This window comes from Lithobates pipiens, unplaced genomic scaffold (assembly GCF_037356315.1).
Source record: "Lithobates pipiens isolate NorthernLeopardFrog02 unplaced genomic scaffold, aLitPip1_a1.2 Scaffold_8, whole genome shotgun sequence".
Taxonomy (NCBI): Eukaryota; Metazoa; Chordata; class Amphibia; order Anura; family Ranidae; genus Lithobates; species Lithobates pipiens.
The window spans coordinates 594,994,015-595,011,879 of record NW_027507903.1 but is presented as its reverse complement, the minus strand read 5'-3'; the positions used below and the strand labels follow the sequence as shown (position 1 = coordinate 595,011,879).

Sequence of the window (17,865 nt, the reverse complement as noted above, 5' to 3'; positions counted from 1 at the left end):
CTTCACAGTGCATGTGCCACTGACATCAGCAGCTGCATGCAGGGTGAATATCTCCTAAACCATGCAAGTTTAGGAGATATTCAGTTTACCTACAGGTAAGCCTAAGGCCGCGTACACACGGGCGGATTGTCTGCCCAACTAAGTTCGTCAGACAATCCGACAGACAGTCCGTTCAAAATTTGAATGAACGGACTTGACCACACACGATGAGCAGACAGTCCGCTGAAAGCGTGCGTGATGACGTGTACAGCACGTACGATGGGACTAGAAAAACGACGTCCAATACACTGCAATGTAACCTTCGGCCGTGTAAATCCTTTCTGAGCATGCGCCATACTTAGTCTGTCCAACTTGCCTACACACGAGCGGACTGTCCGCTGAAACCAAGTTTGGACGGACAAAACCAAGTTTGAACGGACAAAATTACGGAAATTCCGTAAGACTTTGTTCGTCAGACAGTCCGCTGAAAAAGTCAGCTGAAGCCCACACACGAGCGGATTGTCCGCTGAAACACGGTTCAGCGGACTAAGTTGGACAGACAATCCGCCCGTGTGTACACGGCCTAAGCCTTATTATAGGCTTACCTGTAGGTAAAAATACCCCCCCCCCCCCCCCCCGTCCATCCAATTTATATTCAGACCAAAACGAATTGCACATGTCTGTTTCCAAAACATTTGTTGCACGAATGTCAGAAGAATTTGGTGCAAGCCGAACAAAATGTCTTGTATTTTTTCTAAGAGATTAATGCCTGTATCATCAGCATCATCTATGCTCCAAAATGCAGTATTGTTTTCTGAAATAGCACAATGAGAAAATTATACCACATTTTGGCCACTAGATGGACATGGCCATACAGGCATTAATCTATTAGAGAAAATATGGGACATTTCCCTCTATGTACTGATACGTCTCCCTCTATGTAATGATATAAATTTAAAGTATACATAGAAAGAAAATTTTTCCAATGTTACCTCACATTGATGTTAAACTGATCTCTTTGTAAGGTTATCTAAAAGGTTGAAAGATTTCTCTAGATAGATATGACATATTTATAGAACACATGTAACTTCAGAGAAAAGCCATCAGAGAAAAACCATCAGAGAATTTGTTTATCCCCAAATCAAATACCAGGTTCTCCTATAGCTGTCAAATCTCCAGTCTCACCCGAGTCAGTGATAACAGTGACAGTCACGTACAAGGTCCACTCCATCATTTCCTGTTCATTTCTCAACACTTTCTGCAGATCTTTTCTTTCCAAAATAGCTTTACCTTCACCATGATAGATCTGATGACCAAAAGTATGAAAGAAATTAAAGCTGAACTCCAGGCAAATATATAAAAAAGCACCAATGATATAGTTATTTATAATAAACATGAAATGCATTATTAAATGCCAAGTGTATCTGACCTGTTATAAGCCTCATGTAATCTTCACAAATAGAGTACAGAAGCATTTAGACTGGGAGAAGGAGGGAAAGCACTAGGAGCCAATCAAGTGCTTTTCAAAAAGTAGCAGGCAACCCATTTGTTCACCATGCTCAGATGCCAGCGAAGACCACTTTAACTTTTTTTTCCACAACTTGATCAGAGGCCATCCTTGAGGAGGCAGAGGTAGCTGGGTAGTGATCTGTAGCCAAGTGAAACCTAAAACTGTCAAAATTGGGTTTGGGCAGCTGGGCCAGTTCTCAAGTTTTGTTGGGGAGCCATACCCCAGTTGCTACCATTGTACCGCATTTCCAGTGGAGATGATTCCTCCAGCTGTTCACCTGTGTTACCAGAGCCACTCTTGACTTCAATGTGAGGGACATTGTCTCTGTAAGTGCTCTGCAATGTTTAACTGAAGTGGAGATTCTCAGTTTGACTCTGTTTTTATAGAGTATTTTATGGATTACACTATGCAGCCATGTGTTACTATAGAAAGGACAAGGGGGGCACTTTTTACATCAGGAGGAAAAGAGATTTAACCTTCATGTATGGGAAGGTTTACTTGACTGTGAAAATGTGGAACCGATTCCTCCAAGAATGAATTCTGTCCATCTTACTAGACGCATTCCTAAATGCACAAAATATAACTGGGTATTAATTTTTATAAGTAATAACACCAAATATTGTTGATTGAAGGAATATCGGATGACATTAAGGGGGATCAGGAAGAAATTTATTTTTCCCCTGCTGGAGCAAATTGGACCATGCTTTATACAGGGAAGGGGGGGGGGGGGGTGTAGGGAGGGAGGGGTTGCCTTCCTCTCGATCAGTGATTCTCAACCAGGGTCCCGTGGAACCCTAGGGTTCCTCAAGAGGTTGCTAGGGGTTCCTTCAGCATTGGGCCATTTCTGCCTCTTGGATAAGTTCCCACTGACACCATTGATCTTTTTTGCTATCTGTAAGGAGGTAATTCTTCCCAATGACCACAAGTGTAAGGACCATTCATCTCACTGACCATCACACTAATGTATCATGAGTTGTAGATATCTAATTTGTAGCAGGGGTTCCCCGAGCCTGGAGAACTATTTCAAGGGTTCCTCTGTGTTGAAAAGGTTGAGAAAAGCTGCTCTAGATTAACTGTGGGTATAGGGTCAAAGTAGGTATTATTTTTATTTGTTTTATTTATTTATTTTTCTATTGGCTGAACTAGATAGACTTATGTTTTTTTCAACCTTGGAAACAATGTAACTAAGTCAGAAGCAGTCACAGCACATTAGTGGCCAATATCGACAGGCTCTGACTCCCCAATGGCCTTCATAGGTGGGAAATTAACAGACCCACCTGCAACTGAACAGATGTTTCCATGGGAGGTGGCCATCAGGAAAGTGACAGAAAGGATAGACAGAGCTTTCTGCATTGAAGCACACAAAGAAATACTACTCTGAAGGGTGGTGAGTGGATGCCTGCTCACGGTAAAATCGACCGCTACCTCAAAGAGTACCAAAGTTACTATCTCCATGCTGGGGCTGTCTAGTTGGGCCATCACCAATGGGACTACCCCAACCATAAACAGTGTAAGATGATAAATTAGAATGCTCTACTAGGAGTCAAACAGTGGCAAAGAAAAGTGGAATGAAGAAGCTGAAGAAATAGAAATCCCTGACTTGATTGGAGGAAGGCCCAAGAGTTGGCCTCAAGTGAACCTCATCCATGTACTGGAAGAGTATAACTGGGCAGAAATACAGAGACAGGATTCAGCAGTTGGCCCCCCAAATAGAGGTGCTAAAGAGGGTCCAGCCCTAAAGAAAGATAGAAGCTAATACCAGAAACCAACAAAACTGCTGAATGAGCAGTCCCATCTCATTGGGTGGTGCAGAAGCAGGAGAGGCTCTCGCCTCAGCTGCTTGCCCCACAGCATGGCACCCAAGGGAGATGCCTCTTCTACCTCTGTGTCCAGCCTTTACTGCTGATGTCCCAGAGACATTAAATTAGCTGGATCCAGGAACTGTTACCTAACATCCAGGAGAACTACTACATTGATTTACCAGAAACTAAAAGTTAACACTCTCACCTTAGTTCTTCTCAATGAATCTGGCAAATGTTTCCTTTCATTGTCCCTCTTCACTCCAAATAATACAAATGCATCACCATTTACTTGAATGCCATGTGTATAACTAAGAAAACAGACAAAAACCTAATGTTCTACAGTTCGCAGTGTAAATGCTTTTTAGCAAAATTGATAGAAATGACAAAAATGTACTTACGTTGCTTTAATTTTGATAGTATAATCTTGATCCTGAATACAGTAAAATGGTTCATGTGGCTCAATACTGATGTCAACATCTGGCTGAACTATGTATAAATAGAAGAAGCACGCCATGTAAAGTATATACATAGTTAACATTACTGATCGTAAAATATCTACATAAAGAAACGCTATTTTATTTGACTAACAACTGCTCCAGACCTGCTCTCCTGCTGGAAGCACTTATTGTGATGGTCTAATTGAGCATTTGTCTAAAAAGTAAAACTTTACAAGTCACAAAAATATCGGGACAATGATTTCTGACCTCCTTCTGAAAATGCTAGTTGACTGGGTGTCACGTAGATTCTCTGCCTTCTGTATTTTTGGGTGCGGATCTGGAATTTTCATAAGGAGATTAATGATGCCAGCAGGCCATGTCATTCTATCATCATCTAGGAAAATTCCCTCCTGACAAATCATCAGTGTGAGCCTCTCAAAGTGGTGGCCAGCAGCAGGAGGAAGAATGGTCCCCTTACATTGATGATCAGTGGGAAAAACAATGCTCTCTTGCATGTTTATAATGGGAAGAATACCAATTACAATGGTGGTCAAAGGAAAGAAAAACTATCCTTTACACTGGAGTTAGTGGGAATAATTCCCCTTACGTTGAAGGTCAGTGGGAAGAAGAATAAGTTACTTTGGTGTTAGTGGAAAGAATACCCCTTACATTGATGGTCAGTGGGTTGAAGTCTGTGTTAAAGGCTGCCATTGGTGTAAGTGGGAAGTATAATGCTCCTATATTTTTGCTAGTGAGGGAATGAATGCTTGTTACATTTATGGCCAGCAAGAAGAATTAATATTTAATTGATGGCCATTGGAAAGAATAATGGCCCTTTAGGCTGGGTTCACACTAGTGGAAATTGGATGCGAGTTTCCCCACATCTAATTCACACAGCAGGAGATTTTGACCGGCTCTCTATGGAGCTGGTTCACATATTTTCACAGTGGCTTTGGTGTGATTTGCATAGAAGTCCTGTTTATCTTTTGGTCTGTTTCAGGTCTGAATTCAGCCAAAAATTTGGGCTGAAATTGGACCTGAAACGGTGAACGAGGATGCACCGGACTCAGGGCCATCTTTAAGGCAGGGCAAAAGGGGAAGCTGCCCTGGGCCCTGTCATTGTTGTGGGGCCCCAAGCAGCTGTCTCTTACTTGACAACTATCCCAGTTTAAATTCCCTCATCCCTTGAAGTTTTAATCCTGTGCTGTGTCCCGATATCTCAGTGTGAAGTGTTAGTACTAATGCTGCCCCGACTCTGCCCTTTTGTTATGTACAGATGACTCACCTTCAGACCCTGTAAATAACCGGCATTCATATGTAAATAGCGGCAGCGTTACTAAGTAAATAACAGGGGTCGGCAGTATTGATATGTAAATAAAGGTGGCATTCACAGTGATCAGTATTACTGTACAGTAATCTCTAGCAACCAATTAACAAGCAGAAATCATTTGCTGTAACCTCTAGCAACTAATCAGTGAGTCGCAATGTGTACTGTAACTTCTAGCAACCAGTCAGTAAGCAGTAATTATATGCTATAACCACTGGCAACCAATCGCAATTGCTGCCTGATCTGATACAGTAACTGATTTTAAGTCTAGCTGTTATTTATTGTATGTCTCAGAGCAGCTGGAGAGTGAAATTGAATGGAAGGGGCCCCAAGAATTTTTTTGCCCAGGGTTCAATTAATATTAAAGACGGCCCTGACCGGACTCCTGCTGTGAGTCACTGCATGCTTATATGTGAACCCAGCCTTACATTTGTGGTCAGTTAGAATGTTCCTATTATTGATGATAAGTAATAAGAAGACTGCCCCTTACATTGATGTCAGTGGGAATAACAATCTTCCTTAAATTAGTGTTAGTTGAGGGAAAGAAAGACCCTTACATTTGTGGTCAGGAGAAGGAAAATCTCCCATAACATTGGTAGCCAATAAAAGAAACAATTCCCTCTACACTTGGTGAAAAAAAGGAAGAATGGTCTTATATTGGCTCAGTGGGAAGCAGAATGCTCCTACATTGGAGGTCAGAGGGAATTAGAAGGCTCTTTACTTTGATGTCAATAGAAAGAATGTCCTAAATATTTGGTGGTCAGTGGGAAAATTAATGCACATTACATTAGTGTCAGTGTAAGAAGGAATGTCCCTTACATTTGTGGTCAGTTGAAAGAAGAATTATCTCTTACTTTAGTGTTAGTGGCAGAATACTCCTTACATTTGTGGCCAGTGAGAAGAAGAGCAAACCCTTATTATGGTTTTAGTGGAAAAAGTACGTTTACATCGGTGGTCAGTAGGTAAAAGACTACCCATCACATTGGCATTGGTTGAACGTAGAATGCCCTTATATTGGTGTAAGCTGGAGAAAAAAATTGCATCTCAAATTGGGGGTAAGCAGGAAGAAGAATCTCCCTTATATTGATGGTCAGTGAAAAGAAGAATGCACATTATATTGGTGTTACTGTGAAAAGGAATGTCCATTAAATTGGTAACCAGTGGGAAGAGGAATGTCCATTATATTGATGGTTGATGGGTACAATAATGGTTCCTTACTTTTGTGGTCAGTTAGAATAAGAATGCTCCTTACATTGATGGTCAGTAAGTAGAAAACTGACCCTTACATTGGTGTCAGTGGGCATAAGACTGCTCCTTCTATTGGTGTATATGGGAGAAAAAAGGTCCCTTACATTGATGGTCAGCAGAAGGAAGAATTCCTATACAACTGGTGATTAGGGGAGTAAGAATGCTCCCTTACACTGGTGGCCAGCATGAGGGAACAATGTCCCCCTTACACTGGTGGCACGCAAAAGGAACAATGCCCTCCACATTGATAATAGGTAAGAAGAAGAATGGTCCTCACACTAGTCAGAGGGAAGAATATTGCATTGTCCGTCAGTGGGAAGATAATTGACCCTTACATTGGTGGTCAGTAGTAAAAATATCTCCTTGCATTGGTTTTAGTAATTGTCTTATTGCGTAAACCGATTATGGTTTGACATATATATTGTGTGTTATCTATTTTTCTAAAAAAAATTCTTGCACCCAGTTATCAATGTCTCTCTCTACTTTTCACTTACCATAGTCCGTCACCTCAAAGTGCGCAGTATATTGTTGAACAGAATTCCCATAGGATGCTGAAATGGTCCAAACCCCAGAACTGCAAGGTAAAATGTACAATAGTTTCATGGTTGTGGCTGAATGCCCAAAAATATTGAAGGGAATTTTGCCAACTAGCTGTGTACACTTTTCAGGTCCACATCCCTGGTACATAGAATGAATAAAAATTTTGACGGGATTTTAACGGACCGGGAAACAGTGATGAAATATATAAAAATAACAAATTTTATTGATAAAACATACAGACAATATATATAAAAAGATTGATCACATATAACAAACACATGGTATGTATAACAGCGTCAAATCTTTGGAATAACCTATAAATCAACTGTCCAAAGTGGGACAGAGGAAATCCTTATGGATATTGAATGCCTCTTTTGTTATTGTGCACTAACTACATGCCAAGTTTAGCATTTCTATGTATATACCACTATTGAACTTGAAAATGTTGAATCTGAATGCTTGTAACTACTATTTTTCCCCAAAAATAAGACCTAGCATGATTGTCGGTGATGGCTGCAATATAAGCCCTAGTTAAAGTCCTTGTAGGTCTTATTTTCAGGGTAGGGATTATTTTTGGGGAAACAGGGTAGGGCTTATTAGGGGGGTAGGGCTTATATTGCAGCCATCACCGACAATCACACTAGGTCTTATTTTCGGGAAAACAGGGTACTATTTCATCTCTTGCTTTGAAAATGTTTCAATAAAAATATGGAAACAATAAAAAAGCGTCCCGACTGCAATAAAACACTGACTCCTGGCCATATGATAACTAAGAGATATGAGAACAACTTAGAAATAAAGCCCCTCCCCATCACCCAAAATACCATATTTAAATGTGATAGTGCCCCCAAACTCACTAAGAAAAGCAAAATACCCTACATATTGCACTCTAAAAAGGAGCTTTGTTGGGGGTGTATAACATAAAATAAGTGCTCAAAATGAAAAGTCAGATTTTTGGCATCCTCTGCAACAAAAATGCAATTTTTGGTGAGATACTCCCAATAGAAAAGTACATCTAAAGGGATGCAGATCCTGCAATTTTCCTCCATTAGAGCCCTGCTAGTGCAGCAGCTGGTTGATAATTATGAAACCATTCCCATTAGACTCACTCAGGCCAGGGGCACAGAGAAACACACAGGGATTTCTTCAGAATATCAAATGGTAGGAACCTGCAAAAAAGTTTGTTAAAATCCTTGCACTGTACATAGATCACCCAGAGGGGAACGTTTTTTTCTCAACAAAACTGGAGTTACTCTTTAAAATCTATCATAAACAAAAGACAAAATGTTAAAATAGAAAGAATAGAAAAACGTAGATTCCAGCAAATATTAGCGGAAGTCTACAAAATAGTTAAAATCTTCAAACATTTACAAGACTAGCAGTTCCCAAACTAAAGGTAGGTATTGGCCTTCCAGACATTGAAAAATATCAATGGATTGTCAGCTAGCAAGAATTATAGACTGGAACGTCCACTCCCAACTCAAAGCATGGGTACTAATCGAATATGCGTTCTCTACACTACCTCTACATCAACTTCCATGGATCTCTACATCCCACATACCACTAGAATGCAAACGACATCCGTTAATTGACAACATGCTACACATTTTCAAGATGGCTTGCCACAAACTGAACATATCTTCCTCTCTGGGGCCCACTAACCCCTATTTGCCACAACCCAGCATTATCCCCAGGCCTATCAGATGCCTTTCTATTGGACTTTGGTCCCCATCCCAACATCAGAGTTGAACATTTTTTCTCAAAGGCTGCATTCCTGACCTTATCCAGATTATCAGCACAGATGGCATTTCATTTCTTCCCCTTCACCAATTGGGACACTTTCTGGACAAACCCCTATTATGTCCTGAATATTACCACCTACTACTTCAACTTCTCCCCAGCCCAAATTCTCCTACATCATTCTTCTATTCCTCAAAAAGACTACAAACGTTCCCTTACCTTACGCTTAGTCAATACAGTCAAATTTACTATATCAGCTAAGTGAAAATCACCCAATCCGCCAACTATAGCGGATTGGTTCTGGCACATAAACAAAGTTGAGGAAATGGAAGCCCTGGTACATTAAGCCAACGAGACATCTTCCAAGTTTTGGAAAATATGGTTTGTTGGCAACACTTCAAAACAACGGACAAAAACTCCAAAATACTGACCCATTGAAGGTTGTTCACTGTTTTTATTCAGATCGGAGGAGGAGGAAGGACCCTCAACCATCCGTCACCTCTCTTCCACCTTGACTTTCCTCTATCTACCACTGTAGGACACCCTACATATCCTCTCTTCCCCAGAGAGCATTTACCTAACCATATACTACTCCACCTCCCCCCAATACCCACGGCCCTCCTTTATAACCCCCCTACCCCATATGAAATGCTTCCCACTACCCCCCATACCCTCCAAAGTATGTAGAAAATACTCCTCATTATCTTGCCCGAGCATCTTAAGCGTGAACTAGGCCTTCCAGATACACCTCCCTCTGTACTGGTTGCTAGAGGTCCAGTGACCGCATCCATGGATCATAGACAATTTTTGAGACTCCAGGCCGAGTGTCACTGTTACCACCACATGCTAGACAAACCACTCTGGAATATCCGCTTATAACACATCCATGTACAATAAACACATCCCCTATTGCGATTGCGTTTAGAACCAATCTCCTAGATGACACCGATTTACCAAACCAAACATTACAGTACGAATTCAAGTTAACTATGATGCTCTTTATTCTTCGGTACACTTCATTTTAAACAGGAGGGAAAGAGGCAGTATTAGCCCTTGTACACACGGTCGGAGAATCCGTCGGAATGTGTCCTATCGGACCGCGTTGTCGGATAATCCGACTGTGTGTGGTATGCATCGGACTGATTCCGTCGGAATATCCGTCGGACCCAATTTTTCAACTGGTTGGAAATATTTTCCGACCAACTGGTTCGATCGGACATACTCCGATCATGTGTAGAGAATTTTGATCGGACCAAGTGCCACGCATGCTCAGATCAAATTCCTACATCAAAGCTATTGGCTACTAGCCTGAACCTAGTCCCATCGTAATGAAATAACGTCATCACGTTCTGAATGATTGGATTTTTCGACAACTTAGTCCAACCGTGTGTATGCAACAGTTTCGGACAAAATCCATCGGATTTGGTTGTCGAAATCTCCGACTGTGTGTACAGGGGCTTAGACCTGCTTACTACTGTTGTAACGAGAGAACATCAAATTCTCAATGTAACTTTGATATGTAATCACCCAGTATGTTCAACTGTTCTTGACAATCCTTCTCAGAAGTATTTTTACATGGCTATATTACTGTTATTGTAACTGAACAGACCTTTGTATCACTTCATTTTCTCTAAATAAAGGTTGTTTAGAAAAAAATAAAAAGTTGAGAAAGATAGCAGTGAAGAAATTTAGATGGAGATATGTGAATATTTAAAGGGGAATGAATGACATGAAATAACTAATCTTCTGTTGAAGGAGAACTGCCATGCACGTCTCATGGTGGACTCTATCTGACCCTTACAATGTACATTCCATTTTAGAGCTCTGGCTTCCCACTCTCATTGAAACCCAATAAACATTTGTATTGTAATTGTATCTAAATCCAAGAATAAAAATGTAATGCACCAGAAAAAAAAATATTCAAACATATAAAAATATAGACTATTCATACCATAATAATCAAGCTGTATGAAATGGCTACAGTAAAGAAATGGTCAACTGCTGGCAAAAACATCAAAAAGGTATTCCAGAAAGAATCACTTTATAAATATCAGATTCATGCACATTAGATTGTCTGTTATGTATTCCAAATGCATGCATATGATGTTTGTAGCCTGAGATTTCTGGCTTTGTGTGGAAACGAGTTGAAAGCAAGAAATTGCAAATAGGTAAGCTTGAGATAAATGCCAATGCAGATTATTGACACTGTCCCACACCAACAACATGACTAAGGTAAAGTAGATGTCAACAATCTATAACTATTACCTGCTAAGTCATCCCAAACCAACCCTCCTAGTATATACACCGATAAATAGACCATGCCAAAATTTGCAGTCAAAATGGCCATTGAAGCGTTTTATTAGGATATAACAAGAATATCACAACATCACTTTAAAACAGCTAACTAACCACATCTCTAATATTGTATTTGTGGAACTACCTAATTATATTTAGCCCCCCAGCCACAAAACACTGGTTCAGTGACAATATCCCAAAAATCCGCAGAAACCTCCTTGTCCCAAATTCCTATTTAACTCACTGTTATCAGAATGTGACCTAGTATATCATACCACCGATGAGTCCCCAACCAGTAGACTAGCTTTGAGTTTTTACTGCCTCAAAAGACCACAACCATCAGCTGTTTTGGACAACCAACATTACAACTATTATAACAGGAAGGGTGGATGTGAAGGTTCTTCTCTGTTTCTTCGCAGCCTGACCGGCTGGGTAGGTATATACACCCTCATATCCTCATATGTAGACGATTCATATAGCTTTAGATGCATTGTTTCTCAGCTCTGAGGTGATCATACTAAATCACTGTTGACTATTATACTCTCAGTGACTTTGGTCGTCTGCCAGGCCACCATTAGGGTCATCTTGGGGGTGCTGCTCAGAGTGCCCTCTGTGAATTGACAGTTTTCCCTGAGCAGTCTGTCTTATCCATCTTGAATGTGTCCATCTCCTCCAAGCCCATTTGGTCATTTTAAAGTGGAAGTAAACCCTTCTATCGTTTTCAGTCAAGGAAGCTGCCATCTTGGCCTCTAATGATTCTTCAACTGCCATGATGCTGCACATGTGATCAGTTATGAAACCAGCCATTGGATGGTTTGTAAGTTTGGTTGAGAGCACAACCATGTGAAAGTTTGCATTTCCGGCATGCCGGGAATGTAAGTGTTTTTTTAAATTGGGTTTACTACCGCTTTAAGGCTGCAGCATTTCTCAAATGGTTTTTAAATTGGATGTAAAAAGTTTGGCAAATCGTCATGCAATGTGCAGGGTTAGTGTTTAATTGGTTTTTAATATAAACCAAGCAACTTATCAAGTATTTGTTGTTATTATTATAATGTCATGATTATGTATTTTTACATTCATGTTTTTTTCAATCGTAGATGTATTATCGTCTTGACGTAACCACCCAGCCCTGAAGAAGAGAACTATTACGATAGATTTGAAATGCGTTGGGTTATCTCTGTTGTCATAATTGTTTCAATAGAGCGTTGGTTATTGCACATTGTATCTCCATTATTGCATTCCGTATCTGCATCCTGTATTTTCATGCTTTTCATATTTGTAATATTTTTAAGTTTACTTCAATAAAAATAAATATATTTATAGTAACTACTGCCTGACTTTAGTAAAGCAGTGCCCCGTTTAAAGTCCCACTTAAAGGAAACAAACTTTTTAGTGATCTATTCTATAATTTAGGGATGTGGGTCAGCTGGCTTTATCTGCTAAACGGAAAACACCATCAACTATATCCAACATTACAACTATTATAACAGGAAGGGTGGATGTGAAGTTTCTTCTTTGTCCTTTGACCATCAACTGGATCTGCAGCTCTCCATCCTTTCCTGAAATTTTCAAAGTCCCTCCTGGACCATTATAGACGTCAATTAGGTAAGTGAATGCAACATTCAGGAAAAATATTAACCCCTAAAACTTCCCTATTCACATAGTTGCATAGATGACTATTCCCATAGTCATGTATGCCTTTAGCCTATTTTTTATATATGCTCCAGGCCTCCCTATCAAGTCATAGCTGCATATAATGCAATAGGACACAGCTACTCCCCAGCAAAAAATGGTCATCCAGGTAGGTAGGAGATGGAGAAAGGAAAGAAGGGAGCAATTCTTCCAATATCTGTGTGCTACATGTTACAACATAATTGTTCAAGCTGAGGAAGATTAAGATCTTCACTGGTATTCAACACTTTCAGGAGTACCAATCTTATGGTCTCCCACCTCATACTGTAGTCCCACCCACTGGCCCCTTCATCACTACGGCAGAAAGAATCACATCGTACAGCAGGGGATCAGGTATCCAGCACTAAACACTTTGTTTTTAGTAAGAGAATATAGTCACTGGGTTTCTGTCTGAAACCTACCTTGCAATATCATCCAGTCTAAAGGAATCGAAGCCTATTCTTGATGATGACGATGAGCCTTCACTTCTCTTCACAATTATGTTATCAGGATTCTGTAAAGAAAATAAGATCTGAATTAGGAAAGATTCATATGATTAATCTGTGCTTTGCCTTGCAGAGCAGAGTAACAGGTTCAGTTTAAAGCTTAATTTCAGGTTGCAACCCCCCATCCCCCACCCACACATGTTCCCTGCTCCCTTCTTCCACCTTGGAACACTCCCACCTCATTTATTTCTTAAAACGAAAAAAAAAAAAACTATCTGGCTGCATACCTGTTTTTCTACTTTAAGCCCCTGTACACACGGTCGGAGATTTCGACAACCAAATCCGTCGGATTTTGTCAGTCGGATCTTGTCCGAAACTGTTGCATACACACGGTCGGACTAAGTTGTCGAAAAATCCGATCATTCAGAACCATTCAGAATGTGATGACGTAATTTCGTTACGATGGGACTACGTTCAGGCTAGTAGCCAATAGCTTTGATGTAGGAATTTGATCTGAGCATGCGTGGCACTTGTTCCAATCAAAATTCTCTACACATGATCGGAGTATGTCCGATCGAACCAGTTGGTCGGAAAATATTTCCAACAAGTTGGAAAATTGGGTCTGACGGATATTCCGACGGAATCAGTCCGATGCATACCACAAACAGTCGGATTATCCGACAACACGGTCCGATAGGACACATTCCGACGGATTCTCCGACCGTGTGTACAAGGGCTAAGACTCTCTGAACACTTGCTGTACTGACATGCCTCTGTTCTTGGTAATAAGTCCACAAGTGACTTCATAATGTGCTCCTTTGTGAAGGACTGTGCAGAGGACTGTGCCACTATTGCAGCTAAAGTTGCTTGTTTTTTAAAAAAAAATATATACATATTTTTAGATTTTTTATTTCTAAAACTTGAGTTGTGGTTCAATGCCCAACTGTTTAAACTTATCTACCTTTCATTCCCTCAACTTTCCATTCATCTGGAGAACCTACATGCTGTACCTGGTACTTCTGGGTATGAGGAGCATGTGACTCACTTCTCTTTCGTCCCAGCTGCAGGTGCTTAGTAATTAGCTAATCAGGCACCAAGCTCTGTCACATGGATGAGCAAACAAGCACGACAAAACTCTGGATAGCCGCACACTGGAAAAAGACTTGAAATCCCATCTTTAATTGAAAAAACGTGGGTCAGATAAAAACAAAGTAAAAAAATCCACAGCAAAAGAATAACAGGGCACAGGAAAATACTGACGCGTTTTGCACCGTAATCAGTGCTTACTTATAGCTGAGTAAGCTATGAGTAAGCACTGATTACGGTGCGCAATGCATCAACATTTTCCTGTACCCTGTTATTCTTTTGCTGTGGATTTTTTGATACTGTTTTTATCTGACCCACGTTGTTTCAATTAAAGATGGGATTTCAAGTCTTTTTCCAGTGTGCGGCTATCCAGAGTTTTGTCCTGCTTGTTTGCTCATGGTGTGTGTAATGGTTAGCACCTGGGGCTCATCAATAGGAGCTTCAGTCCTCGAAGATTACTTTGGAGCGGTAGTTCATCCTTTCGTTCACACCTTTCTGTCACATGGATGTTAGAAGAGAGTATTTAGCTCTGTGTGAGTTACAAATCACTCGAGTTAAACTTTAATGATGTGCTGACAGTGAGGTTGTTCAGGGCAGTTTTTAAGGCAGGGCAAAAGGGGCAGCTGCCATGGGCCCTGTCGTTGTTGTGGGGCCCAAAGCAATTGTCTCATACTTGCCAACTATCCTGGTTTAAATTCCCTTGTCCCTTGAGGTTTAGTCCTCTGTTGTGTCCCGATATCTCAGTGTGAAGTGCTGCTACTAATGCTGCCCAGCTCTGCCCTATTGTGTACAGATGACTCACCTGCAGACCCTGTGTTTACATGTAAATAACCGGCATTCATGTGGAAATAGTGGCGGCATTCATATGTAAATATCAGTGGTTGGCGACATTGATGTGTATATTATGCCCCCCCTGAGGTCATATCCACAGTAATCTCTAGCAATCGATCAACAAGCAGAAATCATGTGCTGTAACCTCTAGCAAATAATTATTGAGCCACGCTGTAACCTCTAGCAACCAGTCAGTGATACATTAACCTCTGGCATCCAATCACAATAGCTGCCTGATCTGATTCAGTAAACTTATTTTGAGTCTAACCGCTAATTATTGTATGTCTCAGAGCAGGTGGAGAGCGAAACTGCATGGGGGGGCCCCCAAGAAAAGTTTTTCCCAGGGTCCAATCAATATTAAAGACGGCCCTGAGGTTGTTAATAACAAATAGAGTTATAAGTCTCACCTGGTAGTAGAAGATTATTGGTTTATGATGAGACTTCAGATTGTAATTCATAGCGTAAAACCGGACAAGAACTGGTAATGGAAAGCGTATAATGTAAAAAAAAGAAGAGTATGAATTAAATCAATCAAAATCCATCAAAAGAGCAACCTAACAGCCATTTTAGTCCACATTTTTAATAAACATAAATGCTTTATAGTTGTAGTTTAATGATTTTTTTTTTAATCAACACCAGTGATGCAAATCACAGCTGTGGGGGTATCTGGGGGGCAGAGGACTAAAGATTTCAGGCAACAGAGCAGCCACCAGCTCATGGGACACTTGTCATTCATGTAAGTACCATCCATTAATTAACAGAATTCAGAATACTTTATTGACCCCAAAAGGGAAATAAAAAAAATGAGAGAATTTGAAAACAAAAACCTTAAATAAAATTGCTAAACTCTAGCTTTAAATTACCCAAATGAGGCTTCATTCACACCATGGCGTTCCAAATCGTAGGCAGAATCGCAATGGAGCCTTAAAGGTTATTCTATTTTATTTTTTTACATTTTTTAAGTGTTCCATATTTTTGTCATTGTGCTAAATATTGAGATCTAGAGATTAGCCACTATAGGGAGCAAACACTATATTTGCCATCACTAAATCCCTTCCTAACAACGGTTAAAACTGAACGTCAGACATATAAAAGACACAAATGAATGCAGCCCTGTATTCATTAATTAACCAATCAATATTTCCCACACTCCTGAGCAAATGTAGGGGGAGATCCATCTCTTAGTCGCATATAAATCTATGGGGTTTCATTGCACATGAGCGTGTTGAAAAAGTCTGTGGGGGTATTTAAACATGGCAGAGGACATTGGTGGCAAGATTGAGGAAAGTATAAAGATTTGATCGGGAGTTGAGCTATATCTGCGTGGGTGGGGGCAAAAGAAAGAGTAAGGAAACTTTATTGGAAAGCCTTCTTACCCTTTTTAATTTATTTTTAATGTGTTTGTTGTAAAAAAAAAACAAAAAAAAAACTTTTCAAAATCCCTGTACAACAGAATTCAGCCTGGAAGAAGGCATGGGCAGCTAAACAGGTGGGCTGCATGAAATTACATTGACTATGAATAAGCTGATAAAGGGAGACATCACTGTTATCCTTAAGGCGGAGTTCGCACTGGTACGACAAACACTCTGACATTGGGATCTCATGTCGCATGACGTGTGAAAATCAATGTTTCCCTATGGGAGCCGTCTTAACTGGTCCGACACAAGTTTGTCCAACTTTGATCCTACTTCAGCCCAATGAATATCACTGAAGTAGGATCAAAGTTGGAACGCCGTCTTAACTGACCTGACTTTGACATGCAACTTGTGCTCTGAGGATCCTGAAGGGGAACACCACGCCAAATTAAAATAAAAAAGGCATGGATTCCCCCTCCAAGAGCATACCAGGCCCTTTGGTCTTGTCTGGTATGGATTTTAAGGGGAACCCCCACGCTGAAAAAAAATGCATTGGGGTCCCTCCAAAATCGATACCATACCCTTATCCGAGCACACAGCCCGGCAGGTCAGGAAAGAAGGTGGGGACGAGCGAGCCACCTCCTCCTGAACTATACCAGGATGCATGCCCTCAACAGGGGGGGTGGGTGCTTTGGGACAGGGGGGCCCTGCGCCCCCCGCCCCAAAGCACCTTGTCCCCATATTGATGAGGACAAGGGCCTCTTCCCGACAACCCTGGCCGTTGGTTGTCAAGGTCTGCAAACAGAGGGCTTATCAGAATCTGGAAGCCCCCTTTAACAAGGGGCCCCCAGATCCTTGCCCCCACCCTATGTGAATGAGTATGGGGTACATTGTACCCCTACCTATTCACCTAAAAAAAGTGTCAAAAAATAAAACGCAGTACACAAGTAATTTATTAAGGCAGCTCCATCTTCTCCGACTTCTTCTCCCCTCTCTGGCTCTTCTCCCTCTTCTGGTGATGTCTTCTGCCTCTGCCGATTCTTCTCCCCTCTCCGGGTCTTCTCTGCTCTCTCTCCAGTTCTTCTGCCTCTGTCTGCTCTCTTCTGCCTCTGGCGGGTCTTCTCCGCTATCTTCTCGCTCTTTTGCCAGGTCTTCTCCGATTACTTTTCCCTCTGGTCTTCTTCCGATGTTGACTCAACACTCTCTCCCACTCTAATGCAGAGTGCGCGGTGTGCCACTACTTATATTGGCATGGAGCGGAGTCACCGTTTGATGTCATCTGGGGTCCCCGCCCTTATGACGCCACTGTCGGGGCATGATGGGTGGTGACCCCGTCCCATGCCAATATAAGTAGTGGCACACCGCGCACTCTGCATAGACTGTGAGAGAGCATTGAGTCAACATCGGAAGAAGACCAGAGGGAAAAGAGCGAGAAGATAGCGTAAAAGACCCGGCAGAGGCAGAAGATAGCGGACAGAGGGAGAAGAACTGGAGGGAGAGAAAAGAAGACCCGGAGAGGGGAGAAGAACTGACAGAGGCAGAGGACATCAGCAGAGGAGGCAGAAGACGTCGTCAGAAGAGGGAGAAGTGCCAGAGAT

General features: G+C 41.2%; 1 protein-coding gene across 2 annotated transcripts in view; it reads right to left on the bottom strand.

Moving 5' to 3' along the window:
• The window catches only part of LOC143961249 (A.superbus venom factor 1-like), a 251,857-nt gene that overhangs the window by 208,739 nt on the left and 25,253 nt on the right, over nt 1-17,865 (bottom strand). For both annotated transcript variants that reach the window (XM_077470484.1, XM_077470485.1), the window contains exons 4-9: nt 15,320-15,390; nt 12,972-13,063; nt 6,798-6,877; nt 3,690-3,777; nt 3,497-3,599; nt 1,165-1,285 (exon numbers count right to left, since the gene is read on the bottom strand). In XM_077470484.1, coding sequence (XP_077326610.1) covers nt 1,165-1,285; nt 3,497-3,599; nt 3,690-3,777; nt 6,798-6,877; nt 12,972-13,063; nt 15,320-15,390 — 555 coding nt within the window. The remainder of the gene's footprint in view (nt 1-1,164; nt 1,286-3,496; nt 3,600-3,689; nt 3,778-6,797; nt 6,878-12,971; nt 13,064-15,319; nt 15,391-17,865) is intronic.